Source organism: Patagioenas fasciata, chromosome 3, assembly GCF_037038585.1.
Source record: "Patagioenas fasciata isolate bPatFas1 chromosome 3, bPatFas1.hap1, whole genome shotgun sequence".
NCBI lineage: Eukaryota > Metazoa > Chordata > Aves > Columbiformes > Columbidae > Patagioenas > Patagioenas fasciata.
Genome location: NC_092522.1, coordinates 63,028,528 through 63,051,678, shown reverse-complemented (window position 1 = coordinate 63,051,678; position 23,151 = coordinate 63,028,528). Strand labels below are relative to the sequence as shown.

Here is a 23,151-nt window from a genome sequence, read left to right as displayed (position 1 = left end):
TTGCTTTCTATGTGGTGCTTTCAATGCCAGAGCACTTTACAAGCTCTTTGCACAGGACCACCAAAGTGCTTGAACATTCAAGGGGAAGCAACATGAAGGGGAACTAAACCAGCATTGGCCAAAGAGAATAGATCAAATAGATTAATATCAGTGGAGAAGACAGAAAACTGGCTGCTTCTGGGAACTGCAGGCACCAGAAGCACAAAACCACTCTTAGTCCTGCAAGGACTGGGAACCTAATGCAGCACTGAAAGAGGAAGCAGGATTGTAAGCTGTCATCTGCACCACTGATGCAGTTGCTAATCATGTTCTGATTTGCTGGATTTCACTTCTCTGAAAGTGAAAAACAGCCTTTATTCTTTTTCTTCTCTGACAGCTTTCATTTATAGCAAGATCAGGTGTTATTTGTCTTCCCACACATTGAGTATAATAACTTGTGTTTCACCTAAATTCAACTACTGTTTGGCTAAAGTACGTCTTGCAGAAAGGCATCAAGAGTGAGGAATTCATCTTTTCTTCCTTGCAGTCACCTGCTGAGATAGGCAATCGTCCTCACTTGTCATTTCCTCATTTAAATTTGCCTGGGCTCCACTTCCAGTGATGCCTGTATTCAGGTTTCAGTGACGGTGCTAAGGTCTGGGCTTCTCTCCCAAAACACTCAACATGGCACTGAGTTATCAGTGCTTTCTGTAGGACCACTGATCTTTTACATTGGGTTTTTCACTGCCACATGCCTGATCTTACCTCAAAACCACAATAAGTGTTAAAAGCCCATCTGGCATGGTGGACTTTCCAAAAGAAGGAGCGAAGGGTGCTAAAAGAATCCTTATAATGTGCTAAACGCCCTGCTGGAAGGTCTGCATAACACACAAGGCAAACATTACAGCAAGAATGTCAGATAGCCGAGGATGACTGTTATATACCCTTTTGCCGGCATCATCACATATCCAAAATCTCTACTACAGGATGGCAGTGGAAGCATCTCATGCGGGACATTAGGAGCTTGGGCTCCCTGCACAATGTCAGCTGTAGCATCTCATATTGTCCCTAGCATTTGATAGTAAGACATCATGACTGTTAAACTTGTGGCTCTTTATCCTCTTTTTGTGCTTCCTTACTTTGTCAGTAGGACTGTCAGCTGGATTTGAATCCTCTCTCAGCTACGCAGTGATCACCCTTACGAGTATGCCGCAGGGTTTCAACATGCCTCTCCTCAAGGACCGCCTAGTCAGCCACCCTGCTCCGCTGCTCTCCCCAGCAACTTGCCAGGCCATAAGGCCATGTCAAAGACGTGGGAGAAGTACCTCCATTGCCCTCTCTTACATGCATGGCCACAGCTTTCCCTTATCCCCCTGAGAAGCCGGGAAGCCATTTTTGGATCTGCCAGGCCTGTGGGCATCTCGGCTCTGTTCGTTCCATCCCTGCTCCACCTTTGCCCAGCTGCATCCCTCACTCCATTCCCACGTGTAGGTACCACATTGGCCTGGCTCCATAGAGAAATAAACCCCAAAGCTCTGGAAACATTGATTTTATAAGCTCAAGGTTCAATTCTTCTCCTTTACAGAGAAGAACCGCAAAGATGACACAAAAAGCTGAGAAGACTAGCAGTGAGGCAGTGGGGAGGGGAGCCGTGGGGCAGTGGAGAGGGGAGCCCTGGGGCAGCGGGAGCCTGTCACAGCTTGCCCAAGTTCAACCCACACACATAGGCTGACTAGGCAGGCAGTGAGAGGGCAGCAGCAACATCAAATGTGGCGAGGGAAGCATATTAAATAAATGAATACATGGTGAGGCTGTTCCTTAACTCTAAAGACCGAATTTATTTGTGGAGAGAGTGTTTTGTGAATTCTAGGGCCTGTCAAAGCTGCCAAGTCGGCAGTTTCTGAGAGCTGATTTACCAAAAGGGAACAGCATAGACAGCAGCTGTGCAAGTTTTGCATATTTCCATTTCCACTCAGACGGCTGTGTCCCTGTTGAAACAGCCAGTCGTGATGGCGCTTTCAGGAGGGCAGACAGCTGCCTGCTCCTGTCACACAATGATATCCTTTAAACTCCAGTCACAGATTCTGATTTTGATGGGCATCCTGTTTTCTGAGAGATTCAATTTATTTTAGTGCTTTTATTGCATTAAGCAATAAGTCAGCGATGGGCACAGTACTACAGTATTGGGGCCTTAAGCCCTGATCTGGGCTCAATCCCATCTGACAGTCTGGGAGGTGAAAGGTTTGACAGTGCTGTAACATGCCCCACACGCCGTGTAAGCTTCCTGGGCTGTTTTAAAATAAAGACAGGGGCAGCCTAATTTTGCTTAAGTTTATGGAGCTATGCAGGCTTGTACCAAGTGAAGATTTGACCCTTAGGTTTACTCTGCAGCATCTAACTGAATCAACATCTTGACTTGATCGCCATCTATTCCAAATTTCTTGCATTAATTCCAGGACTTCCCGCTGAGGCTCAAAGCTTATGCCTTCTTTTTCTACAAAGCTGCAAAGTTTTTTTAAATACTATGCACACATTAGATAAAAACACTGGTTTTGACAACAGAAGTGAAAAATGCTCATTCATACTTACTGAATGCCCCACTGGAATAGATTCAGATTGTAAATATTGACCCATGGACAACGCTGGATTATGGTATAAGCCCCTCCGGGGAGACACCGCTCTAACAGGGGCCATGTATCTCCTCTCTCGCCTAGGAGACAAATCTCTTCGAACAGACGCATCTTTTCCTGGTGACATTGGTCTCCTCGGTGATAGGTGACGTCTTGGTGACACGTCTCGTCTTGGCGATAATTCTCTCCTCAGCACAGCCTCCTTCCGTGGGGAAAGGTGCCTCATGGGTGAAATATCTCTTCGGGGTGACAGATGCCTTCTGGGTGACAAATCCCCTTTTGGCATTAAATACCTCTTTGGTGAGTTATCTCTATAGGGTGAAGAATCATAGCTGGGTGACGACTGTCGACTAGAAGGTGAGAGGTCCCTCGGAGATGAAGTGGGGTCTAATGAAAGCATGTAATCCTCATCCATGCAGCTAGGTATGTCCAACCTGTCTTTATCGGGCTCTGAATCAGTACTCTTGCTCTGGAAAAACCTCTGATATTCTGTCATCTGTGAGTCTTCACAGGAGTCACTCGGTGTTATAAGCTGAGTAACCTGAATGCTAGGTAAGGTGACCAAGTAACTGATGAGGGAGGAGTGTCCCACGGAAAGGGAACCCTCAGGGGAAGCCCCCTGCGACGCCCCAGCCGAGTTCACTGACAGGGAGGAGAACCGAGGAGGCTGCGGACTGGTGCTTCTTGACCTGGTTTTTGGTGTCGAGTCTCCCTGAGTATCATCGAAATCATCCTCGTCTTCATCATCATCATCATTGTCATCGCCATCCTCGCCATCTGACTCCTCCGCGTCAGAAAACTGGTGCTCTGCTGACAGGCCCGCCAGGTTGCTGCTCTTCTCAGCCTCTTGCTGCATGTCCTCCATGTTTTCTGCAACAGTCACAGCAGGTCAAAATGGTGAGCGCCCACCCCATCTCTTACGCCTTCCATTAATTCCCCACCCAGCACACCCATTGCCATCGCTGGATGCTCTTCACCTGGATGGCTGCATAAAGCCATTCTTCATAGTCTCAAACAATATTTTTTCATAAAAATACCTCACAACTCTATACCTGAAAGGAAGTATAAAGAGCAAATTCACCCTACCCCACCTTGCAACTTCGCTAAACATTGCCATCTCTCACACGTAAATTGAAAAGACTGGGAACCTTGTAGGAGACAGATGACAACAGGTTACACTTTCATTTCTAGCTCCTCTTCACATATCTTAATAAAAAATGTAACTCAGACAAATCTGTCAGATTTATTTTTTACACTTCCTGTTTATTAAATTAAAATTAATATTTTAAATTAAAAATGCCCCAAATCCTCTTAATATATTTTCCCATGCCAGCCACTGTGGTAAAGTGCAATGAGTTATTTGCATACTCCAGAGGTGACTCCAGCAAAATAGAATCATTCTGACATACCTGCTTCCTCAGTTTCAGCATCGTCTACGGATGTCATTGATACCCCAAGCTCCAGGCATTTTTTCATGTGTGCTTTAGACTTCATATGTTTTGTCAGATTTCCTATGGATCAGAGATTAATCTAATTAATAAACAACAGCAAATATCACTCTCCAAGTCAGGTTTTGGTGTACCTTAACTCCATTATCTTGTAAACGGTGGTTTCTAGTTTAAAAAAACAAACCAAACCAACCAACCAAAAACAACAACAAAACAAACAAAAAACAACCAACCAAACAAAAAAAGAAAAAAACAACAGACAGGGTTGATTCATCCAGCCCACTGCCCTCAGAGCTTGTTTTAATAAGAGTGGGTTTTTGTATCTAAAAATAACAAAAATTAAACTCAGAGTCTGAGAGGTATATAGGCATCTCTCCAATTTTCCACATGACATTTAGGCATCCCAGCAAGCTAAAATATCTCTTTTGGATGTTATCTGTCCCTGCGCTCAGTGTTTGTGATACCTGCAGAGTGCTTGGACATTGAAGTAAGGCCATTGCCCACCAGCCACTCAGGGCTCACACTCCTAGTTTCACAGTGGCACTTTCAAGCTAAAGGCTCTCTCTCCCATTTACTTAACATATAGGCTCTAAATGTTCAGTCTGTTTGAAGTATTTTGAAGCAAATGTACTTCACAACAAAGACATTTATGAGAGACATTTACTATCTAGCTGCAATATCTGAACGGAGAGGAGCTGTACTTAGAGCATTCACCTGGGATGCAGGAAATCCAGGTTCAGCTCCCTGCTTTGGAGCACAGATCTGAACCAGGCACAGCAGGGATTTGAAATCAGATCTCCCATTCCCCTGAGGGAGCAGTCTAACACTAGACTATTGACTTTCTGGAGTGCCTGTCTTAGTCTGTTTTTTCACAGATAAGAAAACTGGGTTGAGACTGGCCCCAAGAGACATTTCATGGCAAAGAATCTTGAGCACAAAGCACAAGCTGGAGAAACAAGAATATCACTCTAATCTATTAGCCACTTCAGTCACATTTGCAATACCCAACAGAGAAAGCATGGCACAAGCAAACCCAACCCACTACCAAGACATGGTGCTTCTTAGCATAAGGAAAGCACTCTGTGATGGTACCTGTGCTGCCTTTGGGACCCTGACCAGTGTCTCCAGATGGTGCATGTGGTACAAGCAACCTGGGGGCAGGAACACTGCACCACTCTGTTGGATAGTGGAGATGTGCTTAGAAGCTCACAAGCTGGGTTCCTCTCCTCTGATTTTCAGTCCCAGCTAGTTCAAACTATTTCCTTCTCAGTAAGAGCTTCTTATTGTGTCTCTGAACTGCATGAGAAGTCTAACTTGGCCACTGATGCCTCTGGATGGTGAAACACTCAGAGTGTACATTGAAAACCTAACAGTCTCTGAGGGTCTGTCCTCAACTGTTGTCAGCGAAACAGCAACAATAGTTACGAAGCTGAAGGCTGCTCATAAGCAATAAAACACCAGTTGAACACTTTCTGTACTTCAAACACTAACTTAGTCTCTTCCTGCTCATGCCCATCTTGTGCAATAGCATACCACCTCCTCCCTGTTTCTTTTTCTCTGCCAGAAATGCCAGCTTCAGCAATTTCACATTTCTTTCCATGCCATCTCTTCTGCCTGGAATGTCCTCTCTGAACACAGCTGCAAAACCACAATCCTCCTTCAAGTCCCTCCTAAAGACTCATTCTTCCTGCGATATCAAATGTAAACAATGACCCAAGAACAAATCACCAGATAGTATATTGGGACTACGAACTAGAAGTGCCTTGTCTTTGTCCCTACACTCCCATGGAAGTTCTTATCTTAAATTAGGTTGATGGGTCTGCTACCATTCATCAGCTATTCCCATCTTTGGCAGAGGAAGAAGTGCTGGACTCTTGGAAACTATTACAATTCTCAATCCTCAAAACAGCCATGAAGTTGCACTGGTATCTCGGGAGAAATTTCCTCCAGTTCCCTTTCTCCCTCTTCAAGTAAGTTCATCGCACTGGGACCAGAATCCATTTCCTTGTCTGCCAAAGGGAAGCTATGAAACTGAGAATGTAAGGTTCATTTGGACTGTGCTACAAAGAAATGCTACCAAATAAAATTTTTTTTTTTTAAATTTAAGGAGATAGTTGCAAGGCAAATCTGAATTCCAAAGAATATAATTATCTGTGGCCTCAGGGTGACAAATGGAAGCTTTTTTCTGTGCTGATAAATACATGTGAACACAAACTATCAGATCTCTATTCATAATTAATGCCACAGTGGATGGAGTGGCTCATCTGGGAGACATACATTATTTATGAACTTGAAACTGACCCACTGTAAAGCCTGCGAAGGCATGCTTTCCTCAGCAGCTGATGCTCTGCTTCCACATTATGTCATAACAAGTGTACTCTCCTGGTAGTATTTAAGTGTTGCTGCAATTAAAATTTGCACCATGTAACAATTTTGGCAGAAAGTATTATTTGTAAGGGCAGTTCTTATGCTACTACATTTTCTCTGCAGACAGAGGGACCAGTCAAGAGCCTATAGCTCTTAATGAAGCCATCCACAGAGTCTCAGAGTCTCACAAAATCCCTGGATCAATTAAAGCAAAGAGAAAAACCTCTCTAATTCCTGTATACATAAACACAATAATTTTATTCTGAAGAAAATTCTCTCTGTGATTGCAAAGTGGATGGCAAAATACTTCAAGATTCATTGGGGAAGTGGCAAGAGTTCAGCAAAGAGGGTCAAGTACCTTTAGTTTTGAAGGCAAAATTGCACAACTTGCATACATAAGGCCGGACATCAGTATGAGTGCGGATATGTTTTTTGAGCATGCTTGGCTTTTTGCAGCGAATTCCACATTCTTCACAAATGTACTTTCCTCGGCCACGACCTCTGACATAGACATAATCCTCATTTGATTTATACCTGTTGGAAGAGAGCAAGCATTCAAATCATACAGACTCTAGTTCACATACATGCACAAACATCACCTCTATGCATCTGATCCTGATCCTGTATGTATCTCATCACAACAAATCTACAGAAGTCCACAGGAACTACTGAATTTTCAGTTTGGAAGTCACAAAGTACTTGTCTTTCAGGGAATGCACTGGTCCCAATGTGTTTTAAGAATTTGAAACCAAATGTTTGTAGTATAAGAATAGTATAGGGGCCTGTAAAGATGGGGACAGACTTTTTAGCAGGGCCTGTTATGACAGAACAAGGGGTAATGGCTTTAAACTAAGAGGGGAGGTTCAAGCTAGACATGAGGAAGACATTTTTTACAATGAGGGTGCTGAAATGCTGGAACAGGTTGTCCAGACACGTGGTAGATGCCCCATTCCTGGAGACATTCCAGGCCAGGGTGGACAGGACTCTGAGCAACCTGATCTAGTTGAAGATGTCCCTTCTTATTGTAGGGGGGTGCACTAGATGACCTTTGAAGGTCCCTTCTGACCCAAACTACTCTAAGATTCTGTGATCCTATAAACACCTTGTCAGGAAACGTATCAGCCACCATTCCTATAGACACAGCACAACTTCAAATACGAGTCTACAGTTGGATTTATATCAGCTAACTATAGTCTTGTACAACACAGGCATCCATCACCATGGAAAACAGCGTCATTTTGCAGCATGGCCCATTTAACTATTTTAGTGTTTTTATCCCTTGGGATCAGATAAATCAGATCCTGGAAATGCCCATTTCTCCGCATTAAGCATAAAGGGAATGCAGATAACTAGCAAGGATGTACGCATTTACGCTACAGATGCCTGAAGTTCCCAAAGATGGATCCCTCCCTAAGGGACACCAAGTTGAGTTCACTCAGGTACGTGCTACTTTAGAAATAAAATGGGAAACTTCCAATCTGCATACTTAGCAGAAAGCTGTTAAAAGATTTTTTTCTTAGCACAGCCGTGTTCCATGCTATTTTTGCTGATTACATAGTGTGCAGTTAGATAATAAATAAGATATGCAAATTTATGTAAAGCTGCACGTTGCCTTTACTGTCAAGATAAATCGTTAATACTGAAATCTAAAAGGGCCCAAGGGATTTGCCCAGGCTGTTTGGAGGTTTCAAGAGTGTTGTGCATTCCCTACAGGGAGAATTTAATCCTGATTCACCCAGAGTAAAATCCAGAAATTGAGAGAACTGAGAAAGAATATTTTGTCTGCCCTCTGTCCTCCCTTGCCCTTTCCCTAAGCAGCACAAAGTACTTTCAGTCACCCTGTGGATGCACAGTCCACAAAATACCATTGGTACTGACAGCCAGTGCTTTAAATAAATACAGGACTATGTGAAAGAATCTGTTAATGTGATGATAACTCTACAAGAAGTGGCAATTTTTGGGTTACAGAGCTGAAACATTTTTCAAGTCTGCTTTTCTTAGATGAACACTTCTTCTGTATGTTCAGCTATATCACTGGCAATATAAATACTGAAGATAATATATTCGAAATATGTAAAACACTGTTTTGTTCTCATGTCTATATTGCTATCTATTGAATGCATCAGCTCCTCTTTCAAATGTGGATGCCTAAGTTCAGTTTTCTTCATGTCTTTTCCAATAAAGTAGGCCCTCTCCCTTTTCCTTCGTTGTCCCTCACACCATGGGCAAAACTGGCATAGTCTAACGTGATTTAATATTTAGTCATTTCCCTAGCAGGTTTTTTTGTATAACATTTCTGGGATTCTGCTTTTCTGTCTGCCCCATTTTCCAGGTTCTCCTTCATACACACATGCCAAATACTCCTAGTCATCTCTATCCATTGCTTCATCAACCATCTCCAGGCTTTCTCTCACAGACAGAAAAAATGCCCATTATTGTTTGAAAGACTACCATTCTATCTTCTTTTCACCTCTCCTTATAGTCTGATTTTGCTGGGATGGAATCCACCACATGACCCATGATTGATACTGCTGAGATAAATGCTGTTATAACATGTGCTTTTCTGTTGCTCCATCTCTGCTGTTCCTCTGCCTGACTTCATTCCACCAGCTTCTGTCATCTGTCAGATCCCATTTGGCACAAAGACAATTAGACAAGATATGTCTCTATATCATTCATATGGACAGTTCTTGGTCATAACTGGCCCTGACTCTCTAAGTGTGTTTCACAATAACAACTGTAAGAGAAATGACACACACAGATCTGACATTTAAGGAAGGCCTTGTTCAAAAACCGAAACATCAGAAGACTGAGTCCATGGTGATTATCTTTCTAGCCCCCAGGAATATTAGATCTTACTATTAACTCATGCCTCTCTCAAAGCTTTCAGTAATTTCCCCCTTCCTGCTACACAGCTTTCATATAAGGACTACGGTCACTGCTGCTCTGAGCTTGATTTGAATGGGATTCCAGACTTAAAAAGCATTAACAAGCCTCAGAGTCCTGCAATTTCCATCCAAAATGTTATCTTATTAGGGATTTTCTACTAGAGTCTATTATTGATAGATACAAAAGAGCAAACAGGCAAACTGTGCGTTCTTGCTGTCAGCTGATAACATTATTAAACCAGATGTCAGACGAGTGGACATGTTTGCCCTGTCCCTCCTTTTTACCTCATGCCATTAGTAACTGACTGACTGTACTACAGCAAGCGCTGAACTTCAAATTGCTGTTTTTCTTTGAGAAACACTGCTTCATATCCCATCAGGGTTTTGCAGGCACAGGTGACGGAAAGCAGATTTGGTGATTCAGATAATTTCATTCGAATCAAGCCACCTGCCAGAGGTAATAGCAATAGTTCTCAGCTTCTTCCTTCAAAACCCCTTCTGCTGCCACACTCACAAACTGCTCTTGATGGGCTTTGGTGCAGTGAGGTGGTGACGCGCTGTGACATCTACTTTTCAGCTCAACCCCGTTCATTCTGTTCCTTCAGCTTCTCACTCCTCCCCAGCCCCGTTTATTTGCTTTTTGCCCACCCGCCGTACAAGCGCTCCTCTCCCCTGGCACATGGCAGCTGCACAACTGCCCAGCGCCCGGGCTCCCCCAAAAACCAAACACCCTGACAACAGCTGATCTTGCTCAGCTATGGATTCCGAATTGCCTTCTTTGCATTTACAAAACAGAAGCAATCAGGAAGCATAAGCAAATCCACTCCCCAAGACAAATGAAAAACAGAATGAAAATACCCTGCTGAAACAAGATATCACCATGAACGCTTGTCTGTCCAGGGGAGAAAAAGTGAAGATGACAGACATTTGCTGCCTAGTTGGGTGCACCACTTGAGCGTGCTGAGATGATGATATGAAGATGAGCTCAACAAGAGCAGAACAGAGAAGAACAGAACAGCTCTGCAAACAGCTAAGAGCAAGGAAGCATGGAAACCCACCCATGCTAAAAATTAGCTTTCAGAAGTCATAAACAAAAACCTGAAGAGGAGGACAAATTCAATAGCCAGAACAGAAAACAATGAAAGACATGGCTATACTATGTAAATAACATTATTTAAAAATAGCTGAACTAATGAAAATAATTAATCTACTCTTCCATAAATAATTACTATAAAATGTATGATAACATTATGATGTATAAGGAAAGAACAGACCCATTAACACTACATCATGTCATTCACTGTTGCTTTGCAGGTTATATGCTCCTATTGAGGAGCTCCCACTCTATTGCACAGATTATTTGTACCCCCCGTGCAGAAATTAATGTGCACATCAAGGTTTCTTCCTTTTTGTTCTACTCAAAGGATATCTAAACATAGACAAATATTATTAGGAGACATTTCTAGGTGACATGTGAATTATGTACATTTACACAAATAGTTTCACAGACCTTATTGGACTACAGGGAAACTTAAGATGGTATAAGCAACATACAAAGTTTCTTAAAGAAGGTGTTAGATGGTAGAGGCATTTTACAGAGTGATCTGTTGCAGCTCACACAGTTCTGAATCCTCCTTTAAGTTGCTTTTCTTCGCACACTTCTACTCTTCTGACCTCTTATCACACACCTTACATCAGTGCCAATTACCTTCAGCTGGGTGATCCAAATTCAGAAATTATACATAGTGGGAAACAGGCAAACTTTGTACTTCAAAGTGGGTGTGAGTTGAAGCAACAGCTCTTGAAATTTCTTGTAAACTTAGGCTCACTCCTGAAGTTTGGGTCACTCTTGTGTAGCCAGCCTAGTGGCTTGGGTACTAGGACAATGTAGAACTACAGAGAACAGCCAGGATCAGGGTGTCTGGACCAGTATACCTATAACAATCTCCAAAATAACATTTTCAGTCTTTCAGGCAAGATGTAGGCTGTATTCCCTAGTGTGGCAGACTACAGAGCACTGCCAAGGTTCATCTCATGGAGACTATCAAAGCGGAGCCAAAACGCATCATGTGAATGAAGGACAACTGAGATTTTTACCTTTTAGGGTACAAACCAACAGGAGAAGGAAATGGATGGATGAATTTCTTACATCTCCATCCTGACATATTTAGTTACCCCAATAAAACAGTGCTGTGAAACCATTTGAGCTTGATGAGACTGAAAAACACATCTTGTTCAACCACCTGAGTATTCACTACTAACAACTGGTAAATTCATTGCATCATGTCAGAATTCTGTAAAAGAAATAAAACAGTATCTTCCATTTCACAGTGTACTGCAGAGGCAAACAAGTGTCCATTTCATTTGCTGGTTATAATAAGCTTCATAAGCCTCAAAACACTGCTATTGGGCTTTCCCTCTCTTTGCTATTTGTTTCTGTTATCATCTGAGTGATAGATGGCCACGGTAAAATTAAACATTGTTTTATCAGCCATACATGACAGATCTATGGATGAGGCTTAAATACCATAGATTTCATTGTAATCTTACATTTTATCTCCAAAATCCAACTTCAGTAAATAATTAAAATACACAAAAATAAGAGTAAGCATACCTAGGTGATGCATTTAAGGGAGTGGAGGTACACAGAATCTAAAAATCGAAAGATAACCTCATGGAAGCCATTAAGTACAAAGAAATGGTATAGAAAATATGAAAATGTTAACCATTTATCCATTTCTTTATGACCTAAGGAGTGAAAGCAACAATTTCAAGTGAGTGCTGTCACACAGACAAAAATATAATTGCCCTAATAACAAAGCAGCAACAAGAGTAAGTATACAGGTACCCTGCAGTTTGTTTTAAGACTGACACATACACAAAAAAGAGGAGGCTTGGGAGCTACAAGACATGGCAGGAACACAGGAGACTGTTCACATCCTAATTCATTCATATTCATGTTCAAATCTCTTTAAAATGACAGTCTGAGCTTGAAATTTCCAGTTGCATTTTCTTACCCTCCTTCAAAGATTTTAATTCGTATCGGCTCAGTTTGTTTGGATGTAATGTCTTTATCTCCATGAGTGTCTCCTTTTACTCTTTCTTTTATAATATTCCCCACTACTTTCTTTTCAAGCTTGCTGCCAAACAAGAAGAATGGCTCGTGTTTCATCTGTAGAACAAAGTCAAGGAAGGGTGTTACTGCTGAAGCACACAATAAACGCACACTTCATTTCAAGCACTTTTAACATTCCAGGTCAAAGCCAAACTCTCATTTTAGTGCAACTCTATAAGATGAATTAATTTGTCCCATTTGATTTGATGGAGAAAAAGAGAGGGGGCAGCATGGACAAATTTTTATGAGAGTATTGACAGAAAAGACAGCACCATATCTTTCCTCAGAAAAAGAAGTATGGAAAATGAAGATGGCAAAGATTTAGAAGGTAATTTATTGCCATTACAGAATTTTCCCTGGCACCATTATCTAATGCTTAGTCCACGAGGAAGAGGCAGTATGTAAAAGACATTAAGTGGATCTGAAGATCCTTACTCAATTTTAACTTTATCTTTACTTAGGAACACACGTGGGTATTTGCGTCTGATACTGTTTGAATCAGGCCACAGCGAAAACAAAGGACAAAATAAAACGAGATAATGTGTCAGGCTCTGGCATACACGAGGAGAGGGTTTTAAAAGCCTCACTTTTTACATCTGATTTTGAAAATGGAGACAGAGACAGCAGAAGTAGGAGAGCTTAGGGAAGGGTAAATTAAGGCTCAAAAGTTGTCATGGGAAGATGTCAATGTCTGATTTCCCATGGGGAATGTTTTTATTTTTAAATCATTAACTTACATTTCATTGTTTACTAATGTTTTCTCAAATAAAGATATACTAACTTAATTTTATTAAAACCTCTTATTTACCTGAGCAAACTGCTTCCATGCACTTGATGATGTCAGTTTACCGGCTCCAGGTCTATGCATAGCAGCCAGAGTGTAGATTTCCGTGGTGGTTTTTTGCTTGGACCTTAAAAGTGCTAAAGTGGTCTTCGTACTTAGCCCCGATGGGTTTGGGTTACATGAACTTATGCACCATGAAGCATAAACCGAAGATTTGAGGGTTGGTTGCTGAATGTAATTGGGTTTTGTATAGTTTAAGAAACACCAGCTCACAGTAGTAGTCGTCCGCAGACTTGGGAACTGAAGGATTTGCTGAAAATCTGCTACGTCTGTCAGGAGAATGGTTGAGCCTGTGACTTTCCCCCTGGTATTGGACGACATCTGGACTAACATCCCAAGAGGCAATTTTTGATGTTTCAGCTGATCTTCTGGCTGAATTTCCCCAGGTGGCAATGAAGACCTTTGTGGACTCATGCTCATATCTGAGGCTGTTTCATCCACGTCCAGTTCTTCTGGGGAGTCTCTTCCTTCAGAAGGGCCACTGGACTTCTGCCCTGGTGACGTGGAATCAAAACTGGAAAGTTTCTCCCTGCTCAGTGGGAAAGTATCAGCTGTTGGCATGCTAACAGGTGGGAAATCTTGAGATGATGACGACAGTGGTGAACAGGATGACACAGACGGCAGACTTTCTTTTGGCTCAGTAGCACAGCTCTGCCGTACCAGTTGAGGCTTCTGCATTCTTGGAAAATCTTTCTTTATATCTGAGCTAGTTAACTCAACTGCACTTAGCTCCTCAACTATCTGCCCATACATTTTTTCTTCCTTGACTCGTTTCTGCTGCTTGGTCTCCATGAAGAGCTCCAAGCTGCTGGCAGGTGAAAGCATTCGTTTGCTTCCTCCCAAGGTAGAAGCAATGTCAGAACTGGAAGGCAAACACAGGGGAATTGGTGGCTCCAGTCCGAGTGGTAGCGTCTGCGGCACTTTCCACAAAGGATATTTTTCTAGCCCTCCATGCTGACCCAGCATCTGAGCTATGTTAAATCCAATTCTTTCCATGGTTGCACTAGTTGCCAATGTTCTTTGAGAAACAGTCTCATCAACTTTACAAATTACAATTGTGGGACTGTTGCCCTGCCCAACGATCTGGGAAATGCTTGTGTACATGACACTACCGTAAGATGGCACATGGGTTTGAATCCTGACAGGAACAACAGTTCCTGGCAAAGACTGTACAGATCCATCACTTGGGGAGTCAAAATCCGTCTGAAGATGCTGCTCAGAGGAGGTATCTGTTGGCTTAATGCTATGGTCTGACTGGTATTTAGCAAGAGTATTTTTTGAATACTGCCCAGATGTTCCTGAGTAATGCTGGTATGCTTGCTCTTTAGTGTGCACGTAATCAGCTGGTTTCTTTCCAAGAAGCTCTGGTGCATGTTCCAGGTGATAACTTGGAGGAACGTCTGTTTGGAAAGGCTGTTTGACATAAGATTTCTGCAGCTGTTGTACAAAATGATGCTGAAAGTGCAGAGGTTCTGTGCATGACTGCCACAAGACAGGCTGCTGAGATGGTGGTAAGTGAACCATGCAGACAGCTGGATATGGGAACTGAAACAAGGTGCTGTGAATAGGGGGAAACGGGACTTTTTCCTGATGTGCAAATAGCTGCTGCTGCTCTGATGGATGTTTGTTAGGAATATAAGGTGCTTGTTGGATCAAGGGAGTCCTTAACATTTCTGGGCTGTCTGCAAGAAAAGCCTGTTGGTGGGCAAGGTGGGTTGAGCTAGCCTGTTTTCCAGAGTCATCTACCTGAATGGGCTGAAGTACAGAGGAAGAAGAATGATGCCAGGCAAGCTGGGAGGAGCGAAGACCAGCCTGTGCATGTTCCATCTGCTCCTGCTTTATACTTTGTTCTGTGCTCTGATCAGTTTGGGAAATCTCTGGAAATCCACTGAAGGAAGCCTGCCGAACCAAGAAGCACTTCTTCCTTTCTCGGGATGGAGACAGTGCCATAGTAGGTGTCCCAGCCGAAGAGGCATGGGACAGGTTCCCATAATCAAAGGATTTACTTCGGATCTCTGGGATTTCAGCAGCATGAGGACAGGGCATCTGTTCAGATGAGCAGCGTCTCATTTCCCTCTGATGGTGATGCCCAGGGACGGAAAGTGAATGAGCACCAGCTGGAACTGTTAAAAACTCAGACTGTTTTCCAAACTCATCTTGTTTGGGAGGCATGATGAACTTCATATTCTCTTCTCTTTCAAAGGACATTGAAAAACTCGAACTGTGGGACAAATTACTTTCTTGGCTAGGGCTACGAGAGAGGCTTGTACCTGTGGACTCAAAGCTGGATTCTCCAGAGGAGTGCTCCATGTCAGCCAGTCGTAAACGCTTCTTTTTAGGTGGTAGCTTTTCAGCTGGAAGTTGAGAAAGGGTTTCACTTCTCTGGGGCCACTGGAATTCTTCGGTGGGTCTCTCCTGTTCTTTACTCTGCATTTCTTTATCTTTCTCAGGCTTATCTGGCTCCTCTGTGACACGAATTTCAGGTACCTGTATGTTGTGCTGGCGAACCAACCTGGGCTGCATGTGATACGGCTGAGGCTGCTGGGATGGAGATGCCTTACTGGTGTCAGCATTTTCTGTTTGTGGAACACGGTCTGGGCTCATTGGGGACTCACAAATCTCGCTCTCGCATGTTTCAGATGGTGAATAAATCTTTTCCTGCTGGTATGCAATATGTTCTGTAGATTCAGACCTTTCAAATGAGTTTGGCCTGCTCAGTGAATTTGTGTGCTGAATGACAGAGATGACATTTCCAGGGGGCTTTCTGGTCAGTGATTCTGCAGTCTTTTCTTGCTCTGCAGTCAAAGATGAGTCTTCCAGAGAAGTTGCTGGGCTTCCAGACTGCAAGTAAGACCGGCAGATTTCAAAACGCTCTGCATGGCAATGGGCAGTACTGTCCAGGCTTTGAAGGGCAAATCCACTCCTTGGCACTTCTTGAATTTGGGATTTGGGATCAAAGTCCAAAGACTGAATTCCCCCAGTGGTGCCAGCTGTACTGCTGCAAAGCATGGGACTGTCTTCCTCATCTCCAACACTCTCCTCTTTCCGGCGCTTTCTGTTTTCAAAAGTTGTTCCAAGCATGGACGGCACCACCTGAGACTGTCCAAATGGATCAATAAAGTACTCTCCCCCTTTGTTCATCCCACCTAAGGATGGTGAGTCCCTGTAGTTCTGCTTCTGCACTTCAAATTCTTCCCATTTTTTGTAGTGCTTTCCACTGGCATCATAGTCATAGAAGGTCTTGTCTCCTTTCTTCTCTTTTAAGGATGGTCCTTTGTCACCTACTGTCTGTCTGCTGGAAGACATAATTATATTTTTCCCTGGTCTTCCATGACAGTCTGAATCTGAGTGCCCCTCCTGCACAGAGGGCAGTTCAAAGGCAGCCTGTCTTCTCAACATCCTTTGGTGGGATATTCCTACCGTCCCAGGGTAAAATACATCATCTGAGCCAGTCATCTTCTCATCAAATGAATGGCTTCCCCTCAGAGATGGGGGAATACTTAGGCTGTTTGCAGAAGAGGTTGGCATGGAGTTACTTCTAACAAGAGGAGAGGAATCTACTGGGGGCTCTAAAAGGATGGACACATCACCCTGCTGACCGACTTGATATAGGTTGGATTCACTTTTGACAGACGATGTGGCGGTCTGGGATTGTCTAGATTCCATATTGCTGCCTGGATAAACTTGTGTAGATTTAATAGTGCTCAAATTACTGGAGTCAACGAGTTCTTCTTTATTTGGAGTCAGCTGAGAAATATGTTCCTCAAGCATCTTGATATCTGATCTGTTATTTAAAAGAGGTAATGGTTCTGCTTTACCCTTTCTACCCATTAAACTGTGTTCCTGATTTGTTGTGGCTACTGTTAGTGCTGTCCTTTGATTAATCCTATAGAACTTCCCAAAGATAATCTCTTCGTAAGACTTTGCATTAGTATTTGGCGGGCTAATCTGCTGCTCAGCACTTTCTGAGCGGGAAAAATAACCCGAGTCAGTGCTTCCTTTACTGTGAGGGCTCAGAAGGTTTAACGACTGCTCAGAATCTTGCCCTTTTTTCTCTGACAGTCTTAGTGCAAGTCGCTGTTTAACTGTATGCGAGTCATCAGACTTAGTACTTAAGGATGGGTTTTGCAACATATCAGAGCCAATATATGGTGAACTCTCACTGGGTAACTGAATTCCACTTTTAGGGATAATCAAAATGGGCACTTTCATTGGCCCCACCAAGGACTCTTCCATGGAGGAGTGAAAACTGCTCCTGCTAGCAACGTCCAGGGGCAGCTGTGGGACGGGGCTCAGTTTGCCAGAACCTTCCACTAGGAGTGAGGTCTCCTCATCAGTGTCTGTACTCTGCTCGCCATCTGAATGTATTTCAGCTTCCACATCAATGTAGCTGGCATCTAGGTCCAATTTAGAGACTGCTGACTCTGTGAAAGGTACCAATCCTGCTTTAATTGCATGGGCATGTGACTTCCTGTGCTTGTATAGGTTGCTCTTCGTCTTGAAGGAGAAACCACAAGGAACACAAGGATATGGTCGCTCCCCAGTATGAGACCTAATATGCTTTTTAAGTACACTAGGTTTGGCACAAGCCCGATTACAGTAAGGACAAATGTACTTGCCAGGCTTTTTGGGTTTGTGCTCCTTTTTGTGAGCATCTTCTGATTGTTCTAAAGATTTCTGTGAATATTGGCTGTATGCAGGGTTCAAACTTGAAATCTTCTTCCTGGAGAAGCCTCCACTATGGCTGTGCATATGGAAAGGAAACAAGTCCTCTGAGGCAACTGATTGCAAGTGGCTAGGAAACTGCCACGGAGGACCTTCCAAGCTCTGATGTGGCTTTATGTTGTGCAAGAAGCCTTGTGGCAATGAATGCTGTGGGAAAGAAAGCGAATGTTGACATGAGTAAGGAGTTGGACGTTGCTGTGGATATTGCTTCTCCGTGACTTGCTGTGCAGCTTCATTTGATGATACCAGTTTCCCAGAACTAAAAAGTTGTGCTGATGCTGTGTTTCCAATTTGCTCGTGATCTATTTGTGGTTGCCTCTGTACTTCTTGATTGCCGAAAGTGCTCATTTTAATAACAGCTGAATGTTCTTGCCTCCATCTACTTGGTACTTTAGCAGTTTCTCCAGACCTTGAGGTAGCTTTTTGCCCTATAGCTGTGTCCCCAGAGTCCATTTTGTTACACAAGGTCTTAAGTGCTAGTTCACTTGAAAGCTGTGCAGACACATGGAGTGTGTCCAAAGCTGTGCTTTTTAAAGTTTTGTTGCTCCCATTTTTGCAGGGCTGTTGCAAGTTCACAGACTTTTCTTTCTCTTTGGAACTTTCCACGCAGTAGTCAATAGGCATTAGATTTCTGTCTGTACACTTTTGTATCATACAGTTCTGTTCATGGCAGGAACTTTTCTAAACAGTTTATTATACATTTGCAAAGACTTGTTATAGCATTTAGACATTTCCCATTGCTATTAAATACTGAGATGCAGAATGACCCACAGACGTTTGTGATCTACTAGAGCAAAGTTCTCTTCATCTCTTCCATGGTGACACAGTTATCTGCAAGGAAAAAGCAAAAACAAAGAAAGCACACACACCAGTTAATACAGCCATGCGAAATAACATCAATTCAGTCAGCTGCACTTTCATTGAGCCCCTCATGTATAATATATAGGGACTTAAGTAAAGGCAATTACATTTCACAAAACCCCATTTTGTCAGTAGACACAGTAAAAACTGGCTCCAGAGGTTGTGCACAAGCATAATCACTACTCAATAAAAGCCCTAGGAACAGAAACCAGGGGTCTAGACTTTCCAAAATGAATAGTAGCTTTGGAAGACTTTCTGGGGACAGTTTGAAGTCTTGATTCTCATGAAGTCAACCACCTACTTTCAAAGCTCTTTCAGCAAATTGCTGCTGAAAAACAAGTCCTAACATTGTGGGTGGGAATTTCCTTATGCAGTATTACTCACCTACAGTTCAGACCTGCACTTTAGTCACTTGGCTTTCCTCTAGAGTCAGAGGAGGGTGATCAGTACTTCCAGAGGAGAAATCTTTCCATATTGTGTACTTCAGATATAGGGGATGTCTATGCACATGGCCCTCTACCCTGGAGATGCCTGTTCCTCAATGTTGGTTAGGCAGAAATCCTGGATGACTATCTTGGAGTATATACCAAATTTTAGGATGGCTGAAGTGAGGTACTTCTCACTTTAGACCACCTAACTGGTTGTACAAGATGTTGATTACACTTTTGAACAGTCAAAAAAAGAGACATCAAATAAGCATTCTGAATGCAACACTCCTGGTACCTTTCCACATCTCCATCTTCCAATAACCATATTAAATTTTAGTGAGAATATCTTAATAGAGATAAAACACATACTAAATAAATGAGCTATGACTATGTTTATACGCCTTTAGCATTTTAGATTTCAACATCAAAATTTCCATCCAGCTATACATGTACTGCTTGTGGTTGAATGCACTAGGTTTCCACAGTTCTATTATGAAGAAGCAGTGCCCAGAGGTATGATTTTCATAGACAAGTACAGCATTTGAATTTGAAGAACGACATAGTTTTCTTGCTTCTATATTATGCAAACACATGATATTTTCTTGACGCGACAGTGAGAATTATAAAAACAGTAATGATTTTACAATAATGAGGAAAAGGGCAAAAAAGCAGTATTAGAGACACTGAAATGTATTTCATTCCTACAGTGGAAAAACTGAATTGGCCTTGAGGAAACATTAGCAAAATGCAAGGAAATACACAGGGAATGGGAGCATATATGATTTTTTTCAGTATAAAACAATTACCTGCATCTTCTAGGAATCTAATAGGCATGACTATCTTCAAATTTCCTGTAGAAAAAAAAAAAGCAGTCATAAGAAATTCTTGTTATTAAGTATAATGCCAAAGAAAGTTTTCTGTTCTTTACAGCAAAGGCCTGAAAATGTCATTTATCTATCCATTACAAAAAAATCAGATTGTGTCTTGGAGGTCTGAGCAACCACATTTGGAAGAATAATGTCTGCGAGTCTTTTAAAAGTATTTAGTTTTCCAGTGTGCAGATGAATAACTGCAAGTCTGAACTTATGCAGTCCTACCTTCCTGAATTGGCCAAAAGAGAGCTGCCAATGTCCCTCTTCAGTCCTACGCCTTTGCTAAGCCTGGATTATCCCTGAATCCCATTGGCAAATCCGCTTTCAATGCTTCTCTCCAGCTAATACTTTTAGGCTCCAGGCCTCTCATTAAATGTTTCAGGGACTAGAATGAAATCCTGGCCAGGGTGTCATTACTCAGGTACAAGAAAATTTAGTGAAACGTGTACATTTCCAAATCATTGAACACCAGGAGGATACTGCTCAAGAATATATGGTTGCCTTCTCAAAGAAGAAACCTACAGACCAAGTACATAGTAAAAAGACTTCTGTGACTGCCATGGTTTGCCACCTGTCTGACCATCACCAGACTGCAGGCTACTCTTTATATTGCAGAAAAGACGGGCACAGAGAACACCTCTAAAAAAGGGAGCCTGAATGTCATCTCCCTGCCCCAAAGAACATTTCTCCCCTCAAAGGAGGACCCTCCCTTCCAGTTTTCAACCAGTATTATCTCAAAAACTGATTTGGGATTTCTTTAATCAAAAAGTATGTTTGTTCAACTGGGATAACAGAGGCAACAATGATGACTCTTCTTTATGGTTTTCATTTAGGACAAAATTCAGAGCATCTCTAAAGAACAGATCTTTAGAAATAGCTGAAGTATTAGCTTCAGAGTATGGGATATAGGCTACTATAATGATGCTCAATTAGAAACTGTCAGAAAAACAGCTAGAGCACACATGCTTCATCTGTTGAATAAAACCAACAGATGATAAAATAATAAAGTCTATAAAAGAAAAAACTCATCAAAAATTGAAAAAATAATTTTTAATTATTTGTAATTAGTAACACTTTCAAAGAACAAATGGACATTCGTAAAGGCCTATGGCTTGACATAAGTAGAATCACTATTGTGTCACCTGTTATCAATTATTTATTTAATAGTACAAATAACGTATCAGCAGTTAGGACAGCAATGGCTAATGAACTGTTGGTTTAGTTAAATATGGATAACATATTTTTCAATTGTGACTACGGAGAAATCCTATATAGTACAAAATAACAGCAAGCTATCAAATACAAACCAGAATATTTTAGGTTGTAATGTCACTTGGCTTTGATGGGCTAATGTCTTTTAAAAGTGGCAAACTATTTTCAATAGGTGAGCTAAACTGAATCTCAGGTCAGTAATGATGTCAATATACAAGCCTGGATATAGAGGAAAATGTGTGTCTTGAGAAGCAGAAACAGGAACGAGAGGGCATGTTCTTCACTGAGAGAGCATAAAGTTATTAGCCATCTTCAAAGAAAAACACTTCTTATTAGGTAATTTTGCAAATGGTGAAGAAGAAATTTCTAGAAGATGTGAGAATCCCTTCTGTTCCATACACCCTCTACCAAGAGCACCTTTAGAGAAGAAATCTGCCAGTCACAGAAATGTGACAGCAATGGTTTTCTTTGAGCATAAGATAATGCTGATATACTTCCAACAACTTTCTGTTCTAGACTGAAACCTCCATTAACAGAGTTCAAGCCATTCTGCAGTCCCGCTATTCTCGGAACATTCTCTATAAATTTTCAACCTAAACTATGAAACAGGTATAGACTAATTATAGGGATTACTGATGGCTTAAGTTTGGTCAGAGTCACTCTCCTGGGGAAAATAAATCCCTTTCCATGACTAACATAATCATTTCTGGTTTGGTTTGAGCTGCGATCCATCCTGTGTTGAAGATGGCTTTAATATTATTTCTTTGGGTTTCTTTTTATTTTCCCCTCCTCTCTAACGGGAGACCACCCTAACTGGAGAAATCAAAGACACTGTAAAGCTAGTTTGCATTCTGTCTGTTTTTCCCAGTCAAGCCTCTGTCTCATCTGCCTGCATCCACTGCCTAGCTCAAGTCTACAACAGACTACCATTTTTCAGCAGATTTTTTCTCCTTTAGAAAACACTGTAAATGTACTCCTCGATACTGCACTTCATCAAATATATACTATTCAATAGAGAGAAAATCCCTATATTTCAAGTACTACATATTTCAAACTAAGGAACTAAGGATGACAAAAATGCACGTTTTCTTTAATGCCTTTGGCATGGTTCAGTTCCACTGGAGTGACTACAAGGAGCCCACCTACATGGATCAGAGGGCGTTTGGGAGCTGCGCTGGTTTGACAGGAGCTGCAAAGTCCCACCTGGCCAGGGGCCAGCCCAGGTTTCCTGGTAGGAATGTGGCCCTGGAGCCAGATCCTCTAGCCACATGAGCTGCTCTATCTGCTCGCTTCAAACTGGGATGCTTTGCTTTTGTGAAACCTTTGAACATGAGAAGATTACTGGGAAACCAGGAGCTGTATTTATGTCAGATGCACCTACTAAATCAAGACTTTTAAAACTTTCTAGAAAGGAGCATTATCCTATCGCTTCTTTTCCTAAGGTGGCTTCATGAGCTGCATGCCAGGGTCGCATGTCTGGTTGACTGCAGAGCTCCAAGATTATTCCTTCCTTTCCTTTTTTTTTTTTTTTCCAGACCATTAAAATGGTTACACTCAACAGCTTTAAGATAAAATTTGGCAAAATACAACTTTTACTACTTCTCAATTTGTAGCTCATATTACAGCTCTTGCAAGTGAACAAATTGGAAGCTTATGTCTTCCAGGCTAAATCCTGAGTGCACCATACAGAATAAATATTGACTCTAGCGTAAGGACTAAGGGTCAGATGCAGCCCTGTTTTAAATCTTTTCTGTCCAGCTCTGCCAGCACAAAGCTGGCCTA

The 23,151-nt window shown here is 42.1% G+C and overlaps 1 protein-coding gene across 9 annotated transcripts in view; it reads right to left on the bottom strand.

Moving 5' to 3' along the window:
• HIVEP2 (HIVEP zinc finger 2) overlaps window positions 1-23,151 on the bottom strand; it is a 140,712-nt gene that overhangs the window by 5,785 nt on the left and 111,776 nt on the right. For all 9 annotated transcript variants that reach the window (XM_065833437.2, XM_065833438.2, XM_065833439.2 and 6 more), the window contains 6 exons: window positions 20,092-20,136; window positions 13,236-18,827; window positions 12,330-12,484; window positions 6,783-6,958; window positions 4,019-4,120; window positions 2,569-3,479 (listed from right to left, as the gene is read on the bottom strand). In XM_065833437.2, coding sequence (XP_065689509.1) covers window positions 2,569-3,479; window positions 4,019-4,120; window positions 6,783-6,958; window positions 12,330-12,484; window positions 13,236-18,650 — 6,759 coding nt within the window. In that variant the 5' untranslated portion in view covers window positions 18,651-18,827; window positions 20,092-20,136. The remainder of the gene's footprint in view (window positions 1-2,568; window positions 3,480-4,018; window positions 4,121-6,782; window positions 6,959-12,329; window positions 12,485-13,235; window positions 18,828-20,091; window positions 20,137-23,151) is intronic.